Genomic DNA, 26,932 nt, shown 5'->3' on the forward strand with positions numbered 1-26,932 from the left:
CATGGAGCACTCTTTGTTCCGATGCTGATCGCCTTTTGTTTTATAAGAACATAAGAAGTAGGAGCAGGAGTAGGCCATCTAGCCCTTCGAGCCTGCCCCGCCATTCAATAAGATCGTGGCTGATCTGAAGTGGCTCAGTTCCACTTTCCCGCTTTCTCCCCATAATTCCCTTGTCTACCAAAAACCTATCTACCCGTGTCTTAAATATATTTAGCGAGGTAGCCTCCACCACTTCAACGGGCAGAGAATTCCAGAGATTCACCACCCTTTGAGTGAAGAAGTTCCTCCTCAACTCCGTTCTAAACTGCCCCCCCCCCTCCACCCTTATCTTGAGGCTGTGCCCTCTAGTCCTGTTGTCCTTTTTCAGCGGGAAGAATCTCTCTACCTCTACCCTATCCATCCCTTTCATTATCTTATACGTCTCTATAAGATCCCCCCTCATCCTTCTAAACTCCAACGAGTACAGACCCAGTCAATTAGTCTCTCTTCATAGTCCAACCCCATCATCTCTGGTACCAGCCTAGTGAACCTCCTCTGCGCTCCCTCCAAGGCCAAAATATCCTTGCGCAAGTGCGGCGACCAAAACTGCACACGGTACTCCAGCTGCGGCCTCACCAGTGCCCTGTACAGTTGCAGCAAGACCTCCCTGCTTTTACATTCTATCCCCCTCGCTATAAAGGCCAGCATCCCGTTTGCCTTCTTGATCACCTGCTGCACCTGCAGACTGGGTTTTTGTGACTCATGCACAAGGACCCCCAGGTCCCTCTGCACTGTAGCATGCTGCAGCTTTTCGCCCTTTAAATAGTAATCCCTCCTACTATTACTCCTGCCAAAGTGGATAACCTCACACTTGCTAACATTGTACTCCATCTGCCAGGTCCTCGCCCACTCGCTCAGCCTATCTAGATCCCTCTGCAGACTTTCCACACCCTCCGCACAATTTGCTTTTCCACTTATCTTTGTGTCATCAGCAAATTTTGTCACCCTACACTCAGCCCCCTCCTCCAGATCTTCTATATAAATGGTAAATAGCTGAGGCCCCAGCACCGATCTCTGCGGCACTCCACTAGTTACCAACCGCCAATCAGAATAGCACCCATCGATACCAACTCTCTGCCTCCTATTAGACAACCAATCCTCTATCCACGCTAACACCTTACCCCAACTCCATGCCCCCGAACCTTCTGAAGCAACCTTTTGTGCAGCACCTTATCAAACGCCTTTTGAAAATCGAGAAACACTACATCCACCGGTTCCCCTCTGTCTACCGCACTAGTCACATCCTCATAGAATTCCAATAAATTCGTCAAACATGACTTCCCCTTAACGAATCCATGCTGCGTCTGCTCTATCAAACAATTCTTCTCTAGGTGCCTCGCTATTTCTTCTTTGATGATGGATTCAAGCATTTTTCCAACAACAGATGTTAAACTAACCAGCCTATAATTACCTGCCTTTTGCCTGCTACCTTTTTTAAACAGCGGCGTAACATTAGCTGTTTTCCAATCTTCTGGCACTTCCCCGGAATCCAGCGAAGTTTGGTAAATAATCACTAAGGCATCTACTATCACCTCTGCCATTTCCTTCAGAACCCTGGGATGCATTCCATCCAGTGCTGGGGACTTGTCCACTATCAGTCCCGCTAGTCGATCAAGCACTACCTCTCTAGTGACAGTAATTGCATTCAGGCCCTCAACTCCTACCATCCTTCTATCTTTAATATCTGGCAAACTATTCGCCTCCTCCTCCGTGAAGACCGAGGCAAAAAGCTTATTTAAGGCCTCAGCCATTACCTCATCTCCCACCACCAAATCCCCCCTCTCATCCTCTAAGGGTCCAACATTCACTCTAGCCAGCCTCCTCCTCTTTATATATTTGTAAAAACTCTTACTGTCCTTTTTTATATTTAGTGCTAGTTTAGCTTCATAGTCTATCCTTCCTTTCTTTATCAACTTCTTATCAACTTAGTCATTCTTTGTTGATTTTTAAACCTCTCCCAATCTTCTACTTGCCCACTACTTTTAGCCACTCTAAAAGTATCTGTGGTTTTGAGCATCTGTGGTCCTGAGCTTCTAATTGTCTGTCATTTTAATTCCCCACCCTACTCCCATTCTGATCTTTATGTGCTAAGCCTCCTACACTGTTCCGGTGGAGTTCAGTGTAAACTCATGTTTCAATTAAGCACTTTTACAGCCTACTGATGTTCTCTTTATACCTCTTTGGGACTTATCTTTTGTTTATTTTCTTGTCCCTTTATCATCCCCTTTTGCCTTGCACCATAATTTCTTCTGCCATTTAAAACCTCCTGCCTTCCACACACTATTAGACCTTTTGTCCTTTTCCTGCCCTCCCCCTCATCCTGCCTCTATGTTGCTTAACACTTGTTACATCTGTAACTTTATCCAGTTCTAAAAGTTATTGACCTGAAACTCTGTTTTTCTCTGTATAGTTATTTCCATACTTGTTGAGTTTCTCCAATATTTTCTATTTTTAGTTCAGATGTCTAACGTTCGCAGTATTTTGCTTCTTGCTAGACACCTAATATTCATTTAATTCCACTTGGTTGTGCAGAGGTACTGAATTGAGTTCACATCTGTGATGTTTCAATAAATTGAAGATCAAATTCTGTAAGGCTATATGCAACAAATAGTCCCCATGAGGAAAAATCAGAGGCTGAACCAATTTATGCAATGTCCTAGCTGCCACACCAATGACAGAGTCCTGACCAACTATGCAATTGTGGACATGGAAGGCGATGAAGGAGCAAATTGAAGCTAGTTACAAACTGAAAAGTTGCTTGATGTACACTGTTCTGTTTACAGTGGAAACTAATGTCAAACTTTTTTTTACACTGTGCTGTCAGAATTGGTGACATAGCAGAGAGAGAGCTAAGATTTTACCTGTTAAAAACCTGTTTAAAATAAGTTTAAAGCACTTTGTTCTTCGTAGAACTGTTTAAAGCATTTATTTATTGTGTTTACTGCTTTAAGAATTCTGAGGGAGTGGTTAACAGGCAGTTGTGGGACATCAGCTTTAAATCAGCGCCAGGTTTAAAAGGAGGCCTGGTGTAGACAGCGGGCAGCATCTGAGCTGGCAGCGGAGTGAGTGGGAAGCAGAGTGAGCTACTAGGGCTTAATATCAAAAAGGGCTTGAAGGAAAAAAGGCTAGGTGAGTTCGTTTGAAAAAAAAAAAAAATTTTTTTCAAAACTACTACAGTGAATCATGGAGGGGCATGTGATGTGTGGTTTCTGTATGATGTGGGAACTGGTGGACCCCAGGGTCCATCCCAGTGACCATGTCTGCAGTAAGTGCAGGTTGCTGGAGGAGCTCCAGCTCAGGGTAAATGAGCTGGCCTCTGAGCTACAGACGCTGAGGCTCATCAGGGGGAGAGAGGGTGCCATTGTCAATGGGGTGCAAGTGACATCCACCCCCTCTAGACTGGCTAACTCTAAGGGTCAGGGACAAGAGGGGGCTGCTGGGAGGAGGAAGGGGGGTGAGGAGCGGAGGCCTCAGCCTCTTAATCTGCATAACAGGATTGAGGTTCTTGCTTCCAGGCTGGACGAGAATGAGGCAGGTGAGGTTGGTGAGCAAACTGCACATGGTACAGTGCTGCAGCAGGACATAGGCAAAGAGAAGGGGAAAAGGAACGTAGTAGTGATTGGGGATAGTGGGGTGAAGGGTATTGACACTGTCCTTTGTCACGATGACAAAGTGCACAGAAGGGTGTGTTGTCTGCCTGGTGCTCGGGTACGGGATGTCGCAGCTGGGCTGCAGAGGAACCTGGAGTGGGAGGGTGAGAATCCGGTCGTTGTGGTACATGTGGGTGCCGGCGATGTAAGCGAAATGCAGACTGAGGATCTGGGGAGGGAGTATGAAAAGCTGGGAATGGAATTAAAAAGTAGAACCGACAAGGTGGTTATCTCTGGGCTACTGCCTGAACCGTGTGCAGACGGGCGTAGGGTTGACAGGATTAAGGAAGTGAATGGGTGGCTCAGGGATTGGTGTGGGAGGAATGGGTTTGAATTTATGGGGCATTGGCACCAGTATTGGGGTAGGTGGGACCTGTTCGGGCGGGATGGGGTTGGTCTGAACCGTGCTGGGACCAGAGTGCTGGCGAATCGAGTAAAGAGGACTGTAGACAGGGCTTTAAACTAATTAGGGGGGGGATGGTGCGAGGGTAGGTGATGTTACGAGGTCTAAAGTTAAGGAGAGGGTACAGGTAAGGGAAGAGGCCGAGGATGTCCCAATAATAGAGGGAGTAGGGGGCGTGAGTATAGTTGGTGGCGTTGCGGCAAATAGGGTCCAGGTGAAGGCTGGGATGAAAGCGCTTTATCTGAATGCACGAAGCATTCGGAATAAAGTGGATGAGCTGGTGGCGCAGATCGACACAAATGGATACGATCTGGTGGCCATTACAGAGACGTGGCTGCAGGGTGACAGGGACTGGGAGCTGAATGTACCGGGCTATCAAGTGTTTAGGAAGGATAGGCAGGAGGGAAAAGGGGGGGGGCGTAGCTCTGCTGATTAAGGATAGCATCACAGTGGTAGCAAGGGATGATATTGGAGCCAAGGAGCAGAGGGTGGAATCGTTGTGGGTGGAGATTAGGAACAGCAAAGGGAGGAAGACGCTGGTGGGTGTCGTCTATAGGCCCCCCAATAATGATCTGGAGGTGGGGCGGGCTGTTAACGCGCAAATAAGTGCGGCGTGCAGGAATGGGACGGCCGTAGTTATGGGGGATTTCAATCTGCATATTGATTGGTCGACCCATGTTGGACGCGGGGGGCTCGAGGAAGAGTTCTTGGAATGCTGCCGGGATAGTTTCCTCGAACAGTGTGTGTTAGAGCCGACGAGGGAGCGAGCTATCTTGGATCTGGTGCTATGTAATGAGGCAGGTAGAATTAGGGACCTTGTGGTGAAGGATCCTCTTGGGGAGAGTGATCATTGTATGGTGGAGTTTCTGGTGCAGATGGAGGAGGAGAAAGTGGGTTCCCGGACACGCGTCCTTTGTTTGAATAGAGGGGAGTACGGTAGGATGAGAGAAGAATTGGCGAATGTTGACTGGGGGAGCGCGTTGGAGGGAGGGTCTGTTGAGGAGCAGTGGAGGATCTTTAAGGAGATCTTTCTTGGTGCTCAGCGGAAATTTATTCCGATGGTCAAAAAGGATAGTAGGAGGAGAGGTAATAAGCCGTGGATAACGAAGGAGGTGAAGGAAAGTGTTAAACTAAAAGCAGAGGAATTTAGAGTAGCTAAGAGTAGTGGGCGAGAAGAGGATTGGGAGAGGTTTAAATATCAACAAAGATTGACAAAGAAGTTGATAAAGAAGGGTAGGATAAACTATGAAGCTGGGCTAGCGCTTAATATAAAAAAGGATAGCAAGAGTTTTTATAAATATATAAAAAGGAAGAGGCTGGCTAGGGTGAATGTTAGTCCTTTAGAGGATGAGAAAGGGGACCTAGTGGTAGGGGATGGGGATATGGCTAAGGTATTGAATAACTTTTTTGTTTCTGTCTTCACGGAGGAGGACGTGAATAATTTGCCGGGTGTTAGCGATGGAAAGGTGGTAGGACTGGAGGGTCTTAATGACATTACTGTTACTAGAGAGGCGGTGCTCGACAGACTGGAGGGGCTGATTGTGGACAAGTCCCCAGGACCGGATGGAATGCATCCGAGGGTTCTGAAAGAAATGGCGGAGGTGATAGTGGATGCCTTGGTGGTTATTTTCCAAACGTCGCTGGATTCCGGGGAAGTGCTGGATGATTGGAAAACGGCTAATGTTACGCCGTTGTTTAAGAAGGGTGCCAGGCAAAAGGCGGGGAATTATAGGCCGGTTAGTTTAACGTCTGTGGTAGGTAAAATGTTAGAATCTGTTATTAAGGAGGAAATTGCGAGGCATCTTGAAGGGAATTGCTTGATAGAGCAGACGCAACACGGTTTCATGAAAGGGAAGTCGTGTCTGACAAATTTACTGGAGTTCTATGAGGAGGTGTCTAGGGCGGTGGATAGAGGAGAGCCGGTGGATGTGGTCTTTCTAGATTTTCAGAAGGCGTTTGACAAAGTGCCTCACAAGAGGTTATTGCAGAAGGTCGAGGGACATGGAGTTGGGGTAGGGTGTTAGCGTGGATAGAGGATTGGTTGTCAAATAGGAGGCAGAGAGTGGGGGTCAACGGGTGCTATTCAGATTGGCGGATGGTGACTAGTGGAGTGCCCCAGGGGTCGGTGCTAGGGCCTCAGCTTTTTACCATTTATATAGATGATCTGGAGGAGGGAACCGAGTGTAGAGTGTCGAAATTTGCTGATGACACCAAGATTGGGGGAATGGCAAATTGTGCGGAGGGTGTGGAGAGTCTGCAGAAGGATCTAGATAGGCTGGGCGAATGGGCCAGGAAATGGCAAATGGAATTTAATGTTGGCAAGTGTGAGGTGGTCCACTTTGGTAGGAAGAATGGTAGGAAGGACTATTACTTACAGGGTGAAAAACTGCAGCAGGCGACGGTGCAGAGGGACCTTGGGGTCCTTGTGCATGAGTCACAAAAACCCAGCTTGCAGGTGCAGCAGGTGGTCAGGAAGGCGAATGGGATGCTGGCCTTCATAGCGAGGGGGATTGAATATAAAAGTAGGGAGGTCTTGCTGCAGCTGTATAGGGCATTGGTGAGGCCGCAGCTGGAGTACTGTGTGCAGTTTTGGGCGCCGCACCTGCGCAAAGATATTTTGGCCTTGGAGGGAGTGCAGAGGAGGTTTACTAGACTGATACCGGAGTTGAGGGGGTTGAGCTATGAGGAGAGGCTGAATAAACTGGGCTTGTACTCGTTAGAGTTTAGAAGAATGAGGGGAGATCTCATTGAGACGTATAAGATGATGAATGGGATGGATAGGATAGAGGTGGAAAGACTCTTCCCACTCCAAAAAGACAGTAGGACTAGGGAGCACAGCCTCAAGATAAAAGGGGGGCGGTTTAGAACGGAGTTGAGGAGGAACTTCTTCACTCAAAGGGTGGTGAATCTCTGGAATTCTCTGCCCGTTGAAGTGGTGGAGGCTACCTCGCTAAATATTTTTAAGACGCGGGTTGATGGGTTTTTGATAAGAGAGGGGATTAAGGGTTATGGGGAGAGGGCGGGAAAGTGGAACTGAGCAGCGACAGATCAGCCATGATCTTATTGAATGGCGGGGCAGGCTCGAAGGGCTGGATGGCCGGGCAGGCTTGAAGGGCTGGATGGCCTACTCCTGCTCCTATTTCTTATGTTCTTATGTTCTAAAATTTGAAATCTTAAAAAGGTACATTAGTCAAGTATTAAATGTTATGAAGAATCTTGCTGCCAGCTCATTTCTTTAATTATGAATCTTCAGAAGTTATTTTCCTGTAATAGGTTAATTTAGTGAACCTACATTGTGTGAGGATTTATCATTATACATCCTGTGTGACTTTAATTTATCTCTGGTTTCTTTCTGATGTTAGTCCTCTAGCTAAAACAAGCTCTTCATGTTGAACGTTCATGAACTATTGTGTACGTATTTTGTTTAAGCAAACTGACATATTTATCTTGGGATCATGTTGTTTGATTTAGTATTTGATTTTGTTCATCTGTGCTTTACTAATTGTAAGACTATAACTAAAAATATACTCTGTTAATGTAATAAATTTTGGAACTTCTTCACAGGGATTACCAGTTTGACACTGTGACCCTTCTGAACCTGATACTTTTCAAAGCAGCTGATTCATCCAGAGAGATCTATGAAATTGCCATGCAACTGCTGCAGGTTTGTGAATGATTTGAAATGAAAGCAGTGATGTTTTCATGCAATGAATAAATGCGTTGCATGACACTTACTATGCAATTATTTCTGTTATGATACATCAAAAATATTCCCTTAATTTAAATCTAAATAACAAAATAGCATGAGAAATAAGCAATTATTTTGTTCAGATGTTGCCTCCTTTTAATGTGCTTCAGGTTTAATTCAAAGGTTTTAATTTTGACAATCATCATAGTTTTATAAATATCTAAATTAGCCCATCTGTAAGTATGGAAAATCACAGAATATTTCCATTTATTACTATTTGTAACCTGACAGTCATTTGCCTCAATTTCTTGGGAGCAATATCAGGTTTAATATTTTAAGCTACCATTTTTGAATCCAGGCCTATGTGTTTGAGTTCTTAAATTCACAACCTTCTGATTCAATAACAAGAGGACTAACACTGTACTACTGGCAACATTTGTAGTGGTGCCATTAAAGTTTTGGGATTTAATGTATTTGGGAGGGATAAAGGAACTATGATACTTTTCAAAGAACTGACTATCTGAAATATTGCTAAAATTGAGGCCTATAGGAGGCAGAGCGCTGGATATGGAAAAGGTTTAAAGTTTATTTATTAGTCACAAGTAAGGCTTACATTAACATTGCAATGAAGTTACTGTGAAATTCCCCTATTCGCCACACTCTGGTACCTGTTTGGGTCAATGCACCTAACCAGTACATCTTTCAGCCTGTGGGCGTTAACCAGAGCACCCGGAAAAAATCCATGCAGACACAGGGAGAAAGTGCAAACTCCACACAGACAGTGACCCAAGCCAGGAATCGAACCCGGATTTCTGGCATTGTGAGGCAGCAGGACTAACCACTGTGCCACCATGCCACCGATCTTTGCCTGTTTGAGTATCTTTGGGGTTTTAGTAGCACCTTTTTCCATAAGACCGATCTTTGGGTGGCATTTAAGAACATGAATCATTGTGCCCTCCCAAACACTGGGTCTCCAGCAGTCTGCCACAAGTTCAGGATTTCACTGTGCAGTCAAGCAAGGGTTTTTGCTTTTTTATTTCAGTTGTTTATTTTCTCTTTTAGAAAATTACAGATTGAAACCATGTGCGATAATACACATATGAATTTAATTTTTGTCCCTTTGGGCACATGGAAATAAATATCCCTATCTCTAGGAAGTTAGTTTTCCTGTGTCTTTATTGGATGTGAAGACTATTTCTCAAGCTTAAAGGTGGCCATATCAGTCCTATCAAAGAATGAAAGATTAATGCAGCACTAGAGAAAGTAATTCAGTCCATCATAACTATTCAGGCTGTTTGGTAGAGTTATCTTAATTACTCCTACTCTTTGCTCTTTGTCCCAAAATGTCTGTAATGTTTTCCCCTTCAAGTATTTATCCATTTTTTAAATGTTACTATTGAATTCACTGTGCAAAATAAAAAGTATTCTTTTACAATCTCTGGTTCTTTTGCCAATCACCTTAATTCTGAATCTTCTGGTTACTAACTTTCCACCACTGGATGCAGTTCCTTTTTGTTTAATCTATCAAAACTATTCATAGAATCATAGAAATATTACAGCACAAAAAACGGACATGACAGAAGCTGAATGGCCTTCTTTTGTGAAATCAACTCGGCCTTGCCCTGAAAATCTAACCTCTTCAGATCATAATTGAATTAACTTATGAAAGCAATAATTGAATCTGCTTCCACTACACTTACAGCCAAAGCATTCCAGATCCTAATCACTTCCTGCATAAAAAAAGTATTTCCTCATATTCTTTTGCCAGTCATTTTAAGCCTTTTGAGCCTTCTTAAGGATTTTGAGCCTTCTGTCAGTGGGAGCAGTTTCTCCCTTTCTGCTCTGCCCGGATCCCTGGTGGTTTTGAATGCCTCTGTAACACTTCCTCTTGACAATCTTTTCAAGGAGAACAGCCCTAACTTTATCAATCTATCTATATAACTGCAATCATTCATCCCTGGAACCAGTTTTGTAAATCTTTACTTCACTCCCGCATGGTTCCAAAAATAGAATTGGACACTGCACTCAAGTGGAAGTCACCCCAGTGTTTTATAAAAGTTCACCATGGCTTTCTTGCTTTTGGTGCTCCATATCCTCATCTTTAAAGTCCAGCATCCCTTATTAACTCACTCAGCCACCTTCAACAATTTATACGCATATTTCCTCAAGATCCCATTGCTCATGCATCCTCTTTAGGATTCATCTGCAATCTTATACTGCCTTTCTTTGTGTTTCCTACAAAATGGATCACTTTGACAAACTAAATTGGCAAAACGGAGGACACTAAAACATAGAAGTAGAAGACAATCCTGGATAGTACTAGAAAGTAAAATACACTAGCACCATGTGAAATAGGAACAGACTAAGAAGGATATGAGAGTGACACAGGTTTAGAATGCATGTATGTAAAGATATGAACTGTGGTAAATAAGGCTGATGTTCAAATTGCCATGTCAGTTTATGAAGTAGCAGCAATAATGGAAATGTGGCTTAAAAATGGTGAGGACTAGGTGCTGACTATTCAAGAATACAAAGTGTTCAGAAAAGATAGGAAAAGAAAAAGTGAGGTTGGGTGGCAGCACCCATCAGGGAAAGTATTCTAGTGATGGAAATAGAAGGTGGGGGGGTAAGGACAGAATACATTTGGCTAGAGGTGAGAAACAAGAAAGGTATAATCACAATGTCAGCCCCCAAATAGTGAGAGATAGATGTGCAAATCTGCAGGGAAACCTGAGAGATGTGGAAAAACTTAAATGATCTAAATATTGTTTAGAATAATGTTAGAGTAAAAGGAAAGGAGGAAAATGTTAACAGGTACTTGAAGAGATTTGACTTAATTAAGGAAAGCCAGCCAGATTTGTAAAAGATAATCGTGCTTGGCTAATTTAATGAATTTCTTGATAACGTAACAGGGAAGATTAGCAAAAGAAATGTAATGGATGTTGTCTATAGATTTTTTGAGAAAACATGACAATATTTGTGGAGGCTTGGACGATGAGAGGATAATTATGAATTCCTCTAAGTGTATCTGTTGATGTTGATACGAAAGTACATGATGATATTGACCAAATCTTTTTTGAATGCGCTAGGTAATTTAAGTAAATTTTGAACTTGTATTCATTAGAATCATGTTGAAGAGTTGCATTGCCATTTTATGGTCCTTTAAGAAAGTGCTTTGATAATATTTCTAAATAATGTTATTTATGAAAAATTATAAAATAATTCTTGTTTCACAAACCTTGAGTTACAATAAGGTATACAATGGCTCCCTACTCTTTTGAAATCACTGCCTAAATGTCTGAGTTACTGATTTTCTCCCTGCCTTTAAAAATCACCATTATATAAAATTAATGTTTAGATATCCTGACTAGTGATTTTTCTTTAAGTTTTACTTTTACTCATTGCAGATTTTGGAGCCCAAGCTATTTCGCTATGCCCACAAGTTGGAAGTGCAGCGAATTGACGGAATACTAAATCACCCTTCTCCACTGCCACATCTTTATTCTGTTTCCTACTATCAACTGTCAGAGGAATTGGCAAGGACTTATCCAGAACTCACAATCCCAGTCTTCTCAGGTACATTTTATTGGTTTCTTAGATAGTAGGTCTTTTCAATATTTTCAGTAGAAATGACCATTCAAACTTGTGTAATAATGTATGACTAGCAAAACCCTTTATAAATTACTTTCTGTTTGTAAGACAATTCCACTAGTTTCTTTTCCTTTTGTTTAGACCATAATTGAAAACAAAGGCATTTCTAACTGAATACCTGCCTAATGTTGTCAATTTGCTTAGCTGCTAACAAAGATAGGTTTGAGTTCACTAGGTTGTGTGTTGTTTTCCATGTTTTGTTGTTGCCAATTATGTGACAAAAACTGGATCTTAAAATACCCATAAATAATGTAAAAGAGGCCAATCATAAAAGAGAGTCCAAAATATAAATGTCAAATGAACTAGACCTTATTTCAAAATTTGGCGATGATACAAAACTTGGAAGTATCCTGAACCGAGGAGGACAGTGCAGAATTTCAAAATGACATGGATATGTTGGTGGGAATGAGGGAACAGATGAAGTTCAGTGTCAAGAAATGTGAAATGATTCGTTTTAGAAGTAAGAAAATGGAGAAAAAATATAAAATAAATGGTACAAGAAGGTACAGGAACAAAGGGACCTTGATTGTAGATGTGCATAAGTCACTGAATGTGGCAGGACAGGTTGAAAGAGTGGTTAAAAGCAAATTACTGTGGATGCTGGAATCTGAAACCAGAAGAGAATATGCTAGAAAATCTCTGCAAGTTTGGCAGCATCTGTAAGGAGAGAAAAGAGCTGACATTTCGAGTCCAGATGACCCTTTGTCAAAACTAAAATGAATGCTGCCAGACCTGCTGAGATTTTCCAGCATTTTCTCTTTTGGTTTTTGAAAGAGCGGTTAATAATGCATGCAGTATCCTAGCTTTATTACGAGGGGCATTGAGAACAAGAGCAAGGACGTTATGTTGAACTTTCTATTACCCACTAGTTCAGCCTCAGCTGAAATGTTGTGTCCAGTTCTAGGTGCTGTACCTTAGGAAGGATATGAAGGTATTAAAGAGAGTGTAGAAAAATTCACAAGAATGGTTCCACGGGTAAGGCACTTAACTTACAAAGACAGTGGAGGAATTAGGATTCTTTTCCTTGGAAAAAGGATGAAAGGAGATTTCATATGAGGTGCTCAAAATCATGAGGGGTTTGGACAGAGTAGATAAGTAGATGCTGTTCCCTCTCATGAAACTATTGTGAACGAGTAGGAAGAGAAATGAAATATTTAGAAAAAGAAGCAAAAGCAATATGAGAAAAAAAATTGACTCAGCAAGTTGTTAAGGTGTGGAATGCATTGGCTCAGAGCATGATGGAGGCAAATTCGATTGAAGCAGTCAGGAGGAAATTGGATTGTAAACTGAAAAGGAAGACTGTGCAAAGTTAAGGGGAGAAGGCAGGAGAATGGCACTAAGTGAGTTATTCACTGGAGAGCCAGTGCAGATACAATAGTCTGGATGGCCTCCTTCTGCATTGCAACAGTTCTGTGATTCTATTCTCTCATGGTGGCCTACAAAGCCAAACATCCTTCTCATTAGGGTCTGTTCTGTAATGTTGCTGACTGGGGTCTTGGATGGCTTCAGACTGCAGTCTGTCCCTTGGACTTTTGTGACCTTGGGGAGCCTGCTACCTCATGGATGTGCAGAAGTAAATGATACACAACAGTTTCCTTTCCTTTTAAGTACCATCTTCTACGTATTGTAGTTGTATTGAGCTTTAACAGCACTTGCGATAGATTTAATAAAATACTCGCTTTGCCATTATTGGGTCACCAATTCAACATGATTGGTTTTCGAAGTTGTAACCTATTGTGTCTATTGTCCAAAAACATGTAATTTAATTTGTTTCTAATCATACCTGCTATTTGTAAAGAACAAAGAAAATTACGTCACAGGAACAGGCCCTTTGGCCCTCCAAGCCTGCACCAACCATGCTGCCCAACTTAACTAAAATCCCCTACACTTCCGGGACCACATCCCTCTATTCCCATCCTATTCATGTTTTTGTCAAGATGCCCCTTAAAAGTCACTATCGTATCTGCTTCCACTACCTCCCCCAGCAACGAGTTCTAGGCACCCACTACGCTCTGTGTAAAAAAAATTTGCTTTGTCCATTTCCTTCAATCCTTGCCCCTCGCACCATAAACCTATGCTCCCTAGTAATACACTCTTCCACCTGGGAAAAAGCTTCTGACTATACTCTCTGTCCATGCCTCTCATAATCTTGTAGACTTCTATCAGGTCTCCCTTCAACCTCCGTTGCTCCAATGAGAACAAACCAAGTTTCTCCAACCTCTCCTCATAGCGAGTGCCCTCCATACCAGGCCACATCCTGGTAAATCTTTTCTGTACCCTCTCCAGAACCTCGACATCCTTCTGGTGGTGTGGCAACCAGAATTGAACACTATATTCCAAGTATGGCCTAACTAAGGTTCTATAAAGCTGCAACATGACCTGTTAAACTCAATACCCCGGCTGATGAAGGCAAGCATACGCCGTATGCCTTTTTGACTACCTTCCCCATCTGCATTGCCGCTTTCAGTGACCTGTGTACTTGTATGCCCAGATCCCTTTGCCTATCAATACTCTTACGGGTTCTGCCATTTACTGTATATTTCCTATCTGTATTAGACCTTCCAAAATGCATTACCTCACATTTGTCTGGATTAAACTCCATCTGCCATTTCTATGCCCAACTCTCCAACCAAGTCGTGTCTGACAAATTTACTGGAGTTCTATGAGGATGTGTCTAGGGCAGTGGATAGAGGAGAGCCGGTGGATGTGGTCTTTCTGGATTTTCAGAAGGCGTTTGACAAGGTACCTCACAGGAGGTTATTGCAGAAGGTCAGGGGACAGGGAGTTTGGGGTAGGGTGTTAGCGTGGATAGAGGATTGGTTGTCAAATAGGAGGCAGAGAGTGGGGGTCAATGGGTGCTATTCGGATTGGCGGATGGTGACTAGTGGAGTGCCTCAGGGGTCGGTGCTGGGGCCTCAGCTATTTACCATTTATATAGATGATCTGGAGGAGGGAACCGAGTGTAGGGTGTCGAAATTTGCTGATAACACCAAGATTGGAGGAAAGGCAAATTGTGTGGAGGGTGTGGAGAGTCTACAGAAGGATCTAGATAGGCTGGGCGAATGGGCCAGGAAATGGCAAATGGAATTTAATGTTGGCAAGTGCGAGGTGGTCCACTTTGGTAGGAATAATGGTAGGAAGGATTATCACTTACGTGGCGAAAAACTGCAGCAGGCGACGGTGCAGAGGGACCTTGGGGTCCTTGTGCATGAGTTGCAAAAACCCAGCCTGCAGGTGCAGCAGGTGATCAGGAAGGCGAATGGGATGCTGGCCTTCATAGCGAGGGGGATTGAATATAAAAGTACGGAGGTCTTGCTGCGGCTGTATGAGGCATTGGTGAGGCCACAGCTGGAGTACTGTGTGCAGTTTTGGGTGCCGTACTTACGCAAGGATGTTTTGGCCTTGGAGGGAGTGCAGAGGAGGTTTACTAGGCTGATGCCGGAGTTGAGGGGGTTGAGCTATGAGGAGAGGCTGAATAAACTAGGCTTGTACTCGTTAGAGTTTAGAAGAATGAGGGGAGATCTCATTGAGACGTATAAGATGATGAATGGGATGGATAGGATAGAGGTGGAGAGACTCTTCCCACTCAGAAAGGATAATAGGCCTAGGGGACACAGCCTCAAGATAAAGGGGGTGCGGTTTAGAACAGAGTTGAGGAGAAACTTCTTCACTCAAAGGGTGGTGAATCTCTGGAATTCTCTGCCCGTTGAAGTGGTGGAGGCTACCTCGCTAAATATTTTTAAGACGCAGGTTGATGGGTTTTTGATAAGAGAGGGGATTAAGGGTTATGGGGAGAGGGCGGGAATGTGGAACTGAGCCACGACAGATCAGCCATGATCTTATTGAATGGCGGGGCAGGCTCGAAGGGCTAGATGGCCTACTCCTGCTCCTATTTCTTATGTTCTTATGTTCAATCTATATCCAACTGTATCTTCTAAAGGTCCTCATCACTATCCGCAAATCCACCAACCTCTGTGTCATCCGCAAACTTATTAATCAATCCAGTTACATTTTCCTCCAAATCATTTATATCTGTTACAAACAGCAAAGGTCCTAGCACTGATACCTGAGGAGCACCACCTGTCACAGCCCTCCATTCAGAAACACACCCTTCCACTGCTACCCTCCGTGTAGTCATGATGTGGGTATGCCGGCGTTGGACTGGCATAAACACAGTAAAAAGTCTGACAACACCAGGTTTTAGTCCAACCTATTTATTTGATAATATACTCGCAAGCTTTCGAGTATATTATCAAATAAATCGGTTGGACTAAAACCTGGTGTTGTCAGACTTTTTACCCTCCGTGTATCCAGCTTGCCAGGTCACCTCTGATCCCATACGACTTCACCTTCTGCACCAGTATGCCATGAGGAACTGAAGTCCATGTAGACAACATCCACTGCCCTATCCTCATCAATCATCTTTGTTACTTCCTCGAAGAACTTGATCAAGCTCATGAGATACGACCTCTTCGTCACAAAACCATGTTGCCTTTCATTAATATGTCCACTTACTTCCAAGTGAGAATAAATCCTGTCTCGAAGAATCCTCTCCAATAATTTCCCTACCACTGATGCAAGTCTCACCAGATTATTCTTGCTACTCTCCTTGCTTTATAGCCAACAACATTGGCTATTCTTCAATCCTCTGGGACCTCCCCTGTAGCCAGTGAGGATACAAAGATTTCTCTCAAAGCCCCAGCAATTTCCTTCCTTGCCTTTCTGAGTATTCTGCAGTGTATCCCATCAAGCCCTGGGGACTTGTCTACCTGAATGATTCTCAAGAACCCCAATACCACCTCCTTTTTGATCTCGACATGACTCAAACTATCTACACATCCTTTCCCAGACTCATCTTCCACCAAGTCCTTCTCTTTGGTGATTACTGACACAAAGTACTCATTCAATACCTTGCCCATTTCCTCTGCCTCCACGCATAGATTCTCTCCCTTGTCCTTGAGTGGGCCAACCCTCTCCCTGGCTACCCTCTTGCTCTTTATTTATGTATAAAAAAGCCTTGGGATTTTCCTTAATCCTGCTGGCCAATGCTTTTTCATGACCCCTTTTAGCCCCTCTTATTCCATGTTTAAGTTTCTTTCTATTTTCTTGGTATTCCACACTTGCTTCGTGTGGAAGCTATTGAAAGGGTGCAGAGGAGATTTACAAGGATGTTGCCTGGATTGGGAGGCATGCCTTATGAAGATAGGTTGAGGGAGCTGGGACTCTTCTCCCTGGAGAGACGAAGGTTGAGAGGCAACCTGATAGAGGTTTATAAGACGTTGAGAGGAATAGATAGGGTGGATTCTCAGAGGCTATTTCCCAGGGCTGAAATGGTCGCTACGAGAGGACACAGATTTAAGGTGCAGGGAAGCAAGTACAGAGGAGACGTTAGGGGTAAGTTTTTCACTCAGAGGGTGGTGAGTGAATGGAATCGGCTGCCGTCGGTGGTGGTGGAGGCGAACTCGCTGGGGTCTTTTAAAAGACTCCTGGATGAGTGTATGGGATCTAATGGGATTGGGGGTTATAGATAGGTCTATGGCTTAGTAGGTATAGAAGTGATTGGTGCAACTAGTGGGCCGAAGGGCCTGTTTGTGCTGTAGTGTTCTATGTTCTATGTTCCCAATCTCCGAGCTTTGACAAATGCAATTTGACAAATTTCTTCCTGATGTGATTTTATTTTTGCTGAATTTCTTGTTATTTTGATGTTAGACTTGTTCCTAAAATGGTTGATGATTTTGAACCAAACAGAAAATATTACAAGCTGTAGGTTGGATTTTATGATATTGCATTTTAACCTTTACAGAAGTAAGTCATAGAATCCAAACAGCGCACCCTGCTGGTCGACAAGTGATGCTGCACTACCTCCTTCCCTGGATGAATAACATTGAATTGGTCGATTTCAAACCTTTGCCATCAACGAAAACTATGGATGAATCTGATGAAGTATATATGAAGGACAGGGAGATAATGACGAACAGCAGACGCTGGTTAAAGGGGGAAGGTTGGGGATCTCCGCAGGCCACCATCATGGTGCTAAATAACCTGATGTATATGACAGCAAAAGTAAGTGGGTTCTCATCTACAATATCATAAAAAATGCATCCTGAAACTTGTCGCATTAAAAAAGTGCAAACTGATTTTTGAACTTTCTTCAGGGAGTTCTGCTTCTTACAGAAGCAAACTACTTTGTATTATGGAAATTTAAAATAAAAACAGAAAATGCTGGAAGTACTCACGTCAGACAGTACTCTGTAGAGAGTGAAATAATTAACATTTCAGGTCAACGTCCTTTCATTGGAGTTGGGACACTCTCCTCAACACATTAATGCGAGTGATCAATGCTACATTAAAGTCAGCGTCTGTATAATGGTTCCCAGTTCTGTCTAACATCCCACCTCACATGCTCAGGAATGCTAAAACACACAAGGGTTTGGCTGCATTGAAGCCTATTCAGATCTGGCAATTCATGAAGACCTTTGGAATTTACTGCATATGCAACTTAAATCATGCAGACCTTTCTGATGCTCTGAATGCTTGGAGTATTGCAGGCTTTGACATGAAGGGCAAGTGGTGCAACCACTGGGTTGATACCAATAGTGTTAACAAAAATCTGGTGAGAGATCAGCTTTCAGGGTTTGACCTCCTCCATACAGGGGTTGCACCTCCTTGCAAGGACATCACACTTCCTCCACAAATGGAATTTCAAGGGTAGCCTAGCACATGACTATGGCCATCCAGATCAGTCTGTTCACCAAATTATGACTTAACGTGGTTTACAAAAACTTTCCACAGCATTTAGGACAATCCAGGTAATAACACAGTGCTGTGACTTGGACTTTAACTCATAAAACTGCACAATATCATACAATAGAAGAAGAAAAGCCGGGAAAATTCCTCAGTACTAGCTTTTGCCAGCTGGATTTCTTATTGGCATTGATAATAGAACTATGCTGACAGACTGAGCAATGCACCTTTCCAAGACAGCATGAGGTACAGTGTTAGATCTAAAAGGCTCGCAGTCCCATCAATTGTTAAATCAAATCTGCAGACTGGGAATTGGGGGATAGGTCTGGCTGAATTCTGAAATTTAAACTAAGTATAAAATATACTAATAATCTCAGAAGGATTATTTGCAGGAAATATGTTTTCACAGATACATAATATTATCTGAAACTGAAAAGGCATATTATAAAAATAAAATTCTTCCACTAAATTTAATAGTGAAAGTTTATGACTTGCCAAGCTATTGATGTAATTTCCTTGGGGTTAAGAAAATGCTAACACAATGATGCTAACATTGTTTTTAATGTGTGTCAGTTTTGACCATGCTGTAAACCTCTATGAGTCTATAAAGCATTTAGATAGTTACATGGCTACGATGGGTATAGAGAGATATGGGCCAAATGTAGGCAATTGGAATTAGCTTAGGGGTTATACAAAAAAAGGGGGCATGGACAAGTTGGGCCGAAGGGCCTGTTTGCATGCTGTAAACCTCTATGACTCTATGACCATAAAATATAGGAAATGCACTTTATTCTCAGTGTGAAAAGAGTTATAATGTGGTGTCAAAAGTTGTGTATCATTGTTAATTATAATTTGAACTTTTTCTTTTCTGTGCAGTATGGTGATGAGTTAGCATGGTCAGAGATAGAAAATGTATGGACAACGCTAGCAGACAGCTGGCCCAAAAACCTAAAAATAATTCTGCACTTCCTTATCAGTATGTGTGGTGTGACAAGTGAACCCAGTCTCCTACCATATGTAAGTAAATACCACATAGTCTTGAGGGTAGAAATAGGGAATAATATTTGTTTATTGTTTTCAAAATAGCTGGTTAATTCCTGTTACTATCAATTGTACTATCAGTAAATACTGCTTTATGTTTAGTTTTATAATACATATTCACTTTGTATCCTTTTCTCCTTAAAAGTGTAAGGAACAGTAATATAGAAATATTAGTAAGGAATGTGCATCCTTGTTAGTATTTAAGGAAATAAATTCTCCTTGTGCATTTTTTAGCTCAGGCTGTTGTTTTCAATACTGCTAACATGATATTTGCTTGTCCACTTCATAAAAGAATATTAGTTTTTGTCACAGTAGAAGCACTTTAGGCCAACACATCATCCCTTCTTAGAAGATACACCTCCTTCAGCCATCTTGTCATGTTGTCTTTGTGAATTTCAATATCGCACTAAGATAATGACTATCCTGAAGGAACAGTATTTTCCCCACTTTCCTTTTGTGTCTTTGAGTTATATTATGCTTCTCATCCATTTGCTCATTTAGATTATTTCATCTCACCTCCGAAGGCTGATATGATCCCAGATCTTTGTCAGTGATGCTCCAAAATCATTTTATGACAGTATCTGAGAGCAGCTGGGCTATTTTGCAATATGATTTTCTCACTACTTCAGAGACATGGTCACATAATCTAACTAACACCTCAGTGCCATACTGAGGCAGTGCATTGTTGTTGGAGATGTACTGTTTTGGGTTGGATGTAAAACTGAAAACCTCCCTTGGTGTTCTGGTCAATAATTACACATCATTCAATATTCCTAGGCAGATTACCTGGTCATTATATCATTGCTGTTGTCGGGAACCTGTGTGCACATTGTCTACTGCATTCTCCATATTACAGCACTGATTATACTTAAACATACTGTATTGGCTGCAGAATGCTTTGGGATGTCCTGCAGCCATTTTATTTTGTGGTGGTGGTGCTCTAGACTGTTTCTTTGGGACCCCACAATGCAACCATACTTGGTGCTGCATTATCCTCACATTTCAGTTTTGCTTCACAGATTGGATTTCACCAAGCATAATTAAGAATGGCCATTTCTTGTAATCAGACATGAGATGAAATGACAAAAATGTCAGCAGTGATAGAACAGAAAGATTTGATTGATGGACATAATTATAAACCTTTATCAGAAAACTCCAGACTTGTACTAGAGATTACATGCTGAGAAACAACATGCAGTGACAGCTGAGGGAGAAGAACCCAGGGAATGTGGAAATGAGCCACAACAGATCAGCCATGATCTTATTGAATGGCGGGGCAGGCTCGAAGGGCTAGATGGCCTACTCCTGCTCCTATTTCTTATGTTCTTATGAATGTTATTTTTAAAAAATAGCAACTGGAAGTACGTAACCAGCAGCAACACTACCCCACAAACTTAATACATTCAATCAATTTTATTGAATTTGCCAAACAGGTGGACAGTCACCCAGTTTTGTTTCCATTTTGTAGTAATCTTTGCTTTTTCTTTTTGTTGCTTAATTCCCTTTTTAAGTTTTTATTTTTTTTCTCTCTTGCTACCTTAATTTTCTTCCTGCTAAATTGAAAGCTTTGTATTAACAATGGCAGAGCATAGCAATGCTGGATAGCATCGCTCACTGGCCTGTTAAAACTGTATTAACCTTTGCTTAGGAATACATATTTCTTCCATTTTATTGAACAGTCTCTGCCTGCAATGGTAGCAACAATGCTGCACCATTGCTACAATACTAGGCCATGTGCACTGTAGCATGCCCTGCCCAATTTACTTGATGATAACTTTACAAGAAGCGAAAAACTAAGTTGTCCTAAAATACTAATAGCATATCAGATCAATTACACATAAAGTTGAAGTAGAATTAATGTTCAGTTTACTGCGTATGCCAACAATGTTTGTGGTAATATTGTTAAATTGAGTATAATTTTATTGTGTAATGGCACAAAATAATTTGTTATTGCAATGAAGTAACAATTTAGCTTCAATAAATTAATTCATTGAGAAGGTGGAAGAATTATGGAGTCTGCATCACAGGCAAAACTTTATTTAAAAATGTGAAAAATAATTTTCATGTCATTGTCCTACACAGATCAAAAAAGTGGTTGTGTATCTGGGCAGAGATAAAACGATGCAATTGTTGGAGGAGCTGGTGGCAGAACTGCAATTGACTGATCCAGTTAGCTCAGCTGTCATTCACATGGACAACCCACCCTACTACCGCATAACCTCTAGCTACAAAATCCCCTCCATTGCCTCAGGTAACTTGCATTTAGCTGGGTACTAAAGTTCATATAAGTCTCAAAACTTAATCGCTTGCACACAGAAGAAGAGATTCTTCCTTTTTGTTTTGTCTGTACAGAGCTGTTTATGAGTTTGTCGTTCAGCTATGGGAAGGTTAAGGAGACAGGAAATTTAATACTATCTCAGCTCGCTTGCACTTCCTCCGCCTCATTAATGAATACTGTAATTTAAACAAAGGAAGGGCAAAAAAGTTTTTAAAAATTTACTGAGTCTACATTCTGAAACTTTGGCAAGCTTTCTTGTAATCAAGATCAAATGTTTCTCCTGACCCACTCCCTTCAATGGGGAGTTTGTTTCAAATCTTGCTGAGAGATGTTTTTCTTCGGAAGAATGGGCTCTGTTAATTTTAGAATAAATTTTGGAGTTCAAAACTTTTATTTAAAATAGTTGTGGTCAGAGATTCAGTTTGATTAGCAGGACAGTTTAAAAGTACTGGTCAAGTCATGGCCTGTAATGTAGCAAGTCACTAGCTCTGGTCTTTTCTACAGCCAATAGTAAAGAATGCATCTAGAATTGTAATATGAACACACAAAATTAAGATCAGGAATAGGCCACTCAGTCCCTTCCAGTCTGCTCCACCATTAAATAAGATCCTGATCGTGGCATCAACACCACATTTCCACCTACTCTTGATACGTTTACACTCCCTTGTTTATCAATAATCTAACTCCCGCTACCTTAAAAATATTCAATGACCCTGCCTCCACCATTCTCTGGGAATGAGATTTTCAAAGACCATTAACTCCCTGAGAGAACAAATCTTTCCTCACCGTTGTTATATCGATGACTCCTTATTTTTAAACTTTGTCCCCTAGTTCTAGTCTTTCCCAAAAAGCGAAACATCCTGTCAGCATCCAGCCTGTCAGGTTCCCTCAGGATCTTGTATTTAAATAAGATCACCTCTCATTCTGCTAATCTCCCAAGGATATAGGCCCAGCCTGTCCAGAACTGTGCACAGTATTCCACAAATACCCTCTACAACAAAGCATTCTTACTTTTATATTCCATTCCCCTTGCAGTAAATGACATTTCATTTGCAAACAGTTGATTTAAGAAACACTATAATCAGGGAAATGTGTACTTGCACACAGCATGCAGTGTACTTACCACAGCATGCAGTTACACACCAATCAGCATTCGAGGTTTGAGTGAGATCTTTGAACGGTTTTCATCCACTTGATGTAGTAGGTATGAGTTTATAGGGAATCAGAATTCGATGGTCAGTTTTACTTCGTTTTGTAGAATCGATTTGAAATGGAGCTATTATTACCTCTTGGGAGAACTTGAGGTGATCATCTTCCTCTTTGCTTCTCCCCCCACCAAGTCGGTTCTTCATGCAAGGGCCTCACTTAATACCAGAGCTATTTAAAAAATAATAAAATCCTTGCACGATTGAATGCAGCATATCCAGAGCTTGCTTCTTGGCTGATGTCCTTAATTTAGATTTTACTGTAAAACCTTGACAACTTCTTTTATGATTAACCGAATTGGTGTACCCAAAACTCAAGGGTTTTTCTGAATTTGATAACTCCTATACCACAGCAGACTGTTGATTCATTAAAAGGAAGGGTGACAAATACTGATAGCTAGTAGCTGTAAGCAACTAAATTGGATGATTCTCCTTTGACGTTAATGCTCAACTAGATGGTTTCTTCCGTTTCCTCCCACAGTCCAAAGGTGTGCAGGTTAGATGGATTAGCTGTGCTAAATTGCCCCTTAGTGTCAGGGGGACGAGCTAGGGTAAATGTATGGGGTTATGGAGATCCGCCAAGAAGCAAGCTCTGGATATGCTGCATTCAATCGTGCAAGGATTTTATTATTTTTTAAATAGCTCTGGTATTAAGTGAGGCCCTTGCATGAAGAACTGACTTGGTGGGGGGAGAAGCAAAGAGAAAGATGATCACCTCAAGTTCTCCCAAGAGGTAATAATAGCTCCATTTCAAATCGATTCTTCAAAACGAAGTAAAACTGACCATCGAATTCTGATTCCCTATAAACTCATACCTACTACATCAAGTGGATGAAAACCGCTCAAAGGTCTCACTCAAACCTCGAATGCTGATTGTGGTCAGTGGGCAGTACAGCACAGAAGCCATTTAACCTGTTAAGTCTGTGCTTTGGGCAAACAATATCATTAGTCCCACTTCCCTGTTTCTTCCCCATATTTTTAATATTTTTCTCTAGTTCCTTTTTAAAAGCAATGCAGCCCAGATCCTAACCCCTTGTTGCATAAAACGTCACCTCTGGTTCTTTCACCAATCATCTTAAATTTGTGCCCGCTGGTTTATGACCATTCCCTTTCTCTAATGTATAATTGTGTCATGCAACTATCAGGAGGCGATAAGTCAGACTTGATGAATCTTGGTCTTTTTCTTTTAGCAATTCCTATTTTTATATGTAATAGCTTTTATTAACAAAATAATTCACTTCTGGATCTGTGTCTACAGATTAATTGCTGAGCACCAGTAGTATTAAGCTTAAATGATTCCAAATTTTATTTATAGCTGAGCATCAATATTGAGGTGGTCAGGCTTACTTCTGGTAAATTTAAATCCACTTTGTTTTTTAAGGATACTTTTAAATAGTTTTCAAGAAAAAGAAAGCAGTTAATTGAATGAAAATACAAATGTGGCATAGAATCCTCTGCAACGTTGAAGCATTAATGAAATAAATAACTGGCAAATGAAGATTGTTAAAATTCGATTCTTTTGATTTCTTATCCATTTCTGCTATGTGTAGGTACCACTTCCAGCAGCAATACAATGGTAGCTGGTCACGATGGTCATCAGGACAGTAAGCTAGCAAAAGATTCTGCTATTGACGATAAGTATGTACTATTTCAAAAAAACTGCATTATAATTTATTGAATTTCTATGGGGTTTATTAATGTGCCAATTGTTTTGAAGTTGAAGATTATGTTGTTTTATCTGTCTCTTGTATCTCTGTATAACTGCTTCTCATCTTTCATTTCTCATTCATTTTCTTCAAGGCAGAGCAGGGAAATTTGTCCAATTTGACCAACATTTATCCCGCAACCAACACTTACAGTAGATAATTCTAATCATTATTTCACTTTCATTGCTGTTTTGGGTGCTTGCTTGGAGTGAACTTGCAGGTGGCGCTGTTCCCCTTTGTCTCCTGCCTTTGTCCTTCTCAGCTGTAGACGTCATGCATTGTAAAATGTTATTGAAGGAGTCTTGGTGAGTTGCTGCAGTGCATCTTGTAGATGGTACAGACTGCAGCTGATATGCATTGATTGTGAAGGGAGTGGATGAATGAATGTTTCTTTAAGTGGGTGAATGGCTTTGGAGAGTCAGGGGGTGAGTTGGTCACTGCAGTATTCCCATCCTCTGATCTGCCCTAGTAGTCAGATAATTATACAGCTAGTCCAGTTACACCTCCGGTCAATGGTAACCCCCTCAGGATGTTAATGGTGGGGAATTCAGTGATGGTAATGGCACTGATTATTGAGGGGAGGTGGTTAGATTCTGTCTTGTTGAGAATGGTCATTGCCATTAGTGGGTATTCTTGATGCCATACTCGGTCAAATGCTGCCTCATGCCAAGGGTAGTCACTTTCACCTTGGCTCTTGAGTTCAGTACTACTGTCCATGTTTGGACCAACACTAGAATGAGACCAGAGGTCTCTGCTGAAAACCAAATTGTGCATTGGTGAGCTGGTTAGTGCCAAGCAAGTGCAGTTTGCTAACGCTGTCAACGACACCTTGTATCACTTTGTTGACAATCAAAAATAGACTCATGGGGTGGTATTGAAATCTTTCGTCTAAAATAATTTGAGAGAAAGTATGTAAATTGTAGCGAGGTTAAGAGCATTGTTAGGACTTTTGTTTCTAAGTTTTACACCTGTAGGGCCATATACTCAAATTTAATTAATTGTTCTCTAAATAGTTATGGACATCTCGATATGTACAGTGGGCTGAACAGTAACCTAAACCGGCAGCATCACCGACTTGAATCTCGTTACAGCAGCAGCTCTGGAGGGTCCTATGAAGAGGAGAAGAGTACGTATCTTATTCACAAAATATATATTAAAGTGTTTTATAGATCATTAAATCCCGTTACGGTTTCAAACATATAAAATTTGTTATGGGGACTGTAAGTCTGCTGAGCAACTACATTGTTAAAAATAATATTCTTAATTAAATATTAAATGATAAATATGGTTGGGATTATATAAACTATGGCAGTACAGTGGCAGTGGGTAGCACTGCTGCCTCTCAGCTTCAGAGACCTGGGTTTGATTCCTAGCTTGGGTCACTGTCTGTGTGAAGCTTGCATGTTCTCCCCGTGTCTGCATGGGTTTCCTCTGGGTGCTGCCGTTTCCTTCCACACTCTGAAAGACGAGCTGGTTAGGTGTATTGACCTGAACAGGTGCCGAAGTGCGTCTTGCAAGCCTTAAAGATGTGTTTGCTAAAATTTCTGCAAATATAAATTTTAGCAAACACATCTTTAAGGCTTGCAAGACGGTCATATTTTAATACTATTTCCATATTGACCTGAATGCAAGGAATGTTCATTTTATAAAGACTATTCTGGTATCTGGGAAGGAGCCTGTTCTAATTCCACTGTTCCATGCTGTGTATTTAATAGGTGATTCTATGCCCATTTATGCAAACTGGAGGCTGAAAGTAATGGAACTCAACAGAGCAGAGCCACTGCCATTTCCTCCCACTGGCGGAAGTTGGTCACCACTGGCTGATTATTTGCCTGAGACTGGTACCCCAGGGATACCGCTACAGAGGTCAGTGAATATTGCAATAATACACTAACACTTTGTACAAACTATTATGATTAAATGATTCCATATCCTATATACAAAATACCAAAACCATACCAAGTGAAATATGTACATGATGGCATTGTGGAAAAATGCAGAGGCAAGGTAACTTCTTAGAATGGTCAGAATGAACTTGTTTCCATGTAATACACATTGGATTTTTTAATTGTTACAATATTTTAGTGCCACGGTTTGGATAAACAAAAAATACCTACTAATTTTATGATGAAGTCAAGTGGTCGACCTTCCAGTAAAGTGCAACTTTTTTCCACAGTCAATGTGAATAACATTTGCCTACTTCAAAGCATCTTTAAAAATTACTTGCATTGATTTTATCAGAGAAAGTTATTTTGAAACCATGGGCAGAATTTTCCCATCCCGCCTTCCACGGGAATCATGGTGGTTGGGACACCCATTGACCTCACGTCGGATTTTCCGATCTTGGGGCGAATTCTGCCGGAAACCCCGGCCCATATGTTGTGGGAATCAACGAGTCAACCCAGGGCTGAGTAACAGTTGTACTCCACAAGGTGGCATTAGACTATTAGAATGAATGTGTTTCATCCCTTCGGCCTGATGTCCTGATCCTTAGGGACCAGAAGAATTTGTAAGCAAGGAAAACAAA

At 41.7% G+C, this 26,932-nt stretch overlaps 1 protein-coding gene across 12 annotated transcripts in view; it reads left to right on the forward strand.

Annotated features, from left to right (window-relative positions):
• The window catches only part of fryl (furry homolog, like), a 474,495-nt gene that overhangs the window by 316,352 nt on the left and 131,211 nt on the right, over nucleotides 1-26,932 (forward strand). For all 12 annotated transcript variants that reach the window (XR_013886541.1, XM_080187850.1, XM_080187842.1 and 9 more), the window contains 8 exons: nucleotides 7,657-7,756; nucleotides 11,188-11,356; nucleotides 17,235-17,494; nucleotides 19,052-19,192; nucleotides 21,299-21,467; nucleotides 24,250-24,337; nucleotides 25,419-25,531; nucleotides 26,121-26,271. Coding sequence is in view for 11 of the 12 variants with exons in the window: in XM_080187850.1 (XP_080043976.1) it covers nucleotides 7,657-7,756; nucleotides 11,188-11,356; nucleotides 17,235-17,494; nucleotides 19,052-19,192; nucleotides 21,299-21,467; nucleotides 24,250-24,337; nucleotides 25,419-25,531; nucleotides 26,121-26,271 (1,191 nt within the window). In the remaining variant the exon portion in view is untranslated. The remainder of the gene's footprint in view (nucleotides 1-7,656; nucleotides 7,757-11,187; nucleotides 11,357-17,234; nucleotides 17,495-19,051; nucleotides 19,193-21,298; nucleotides 21,468-24,249; nucleotides 24,338-25,418; nucleotides 25,532-26,120; nucleotides 26,272-26,932) is intronic.

This window comes from Carcharhinus amblyrhynchos, chromosome 1 (assembly GCF_965287045.1).
Source record: "Carcharhinus amblyrhynchos chromosome 1, sCarAmb.v2.hapA, whole genome shotgun sequence".
Taxonomy (NCBI): Eukaryota; Metazoa; Chordata; class Chondrichthyes; order Carcharhiniformes; family Carcharhinidae; genus Carcharhinus; species Carcharhinus amblyrhynchos.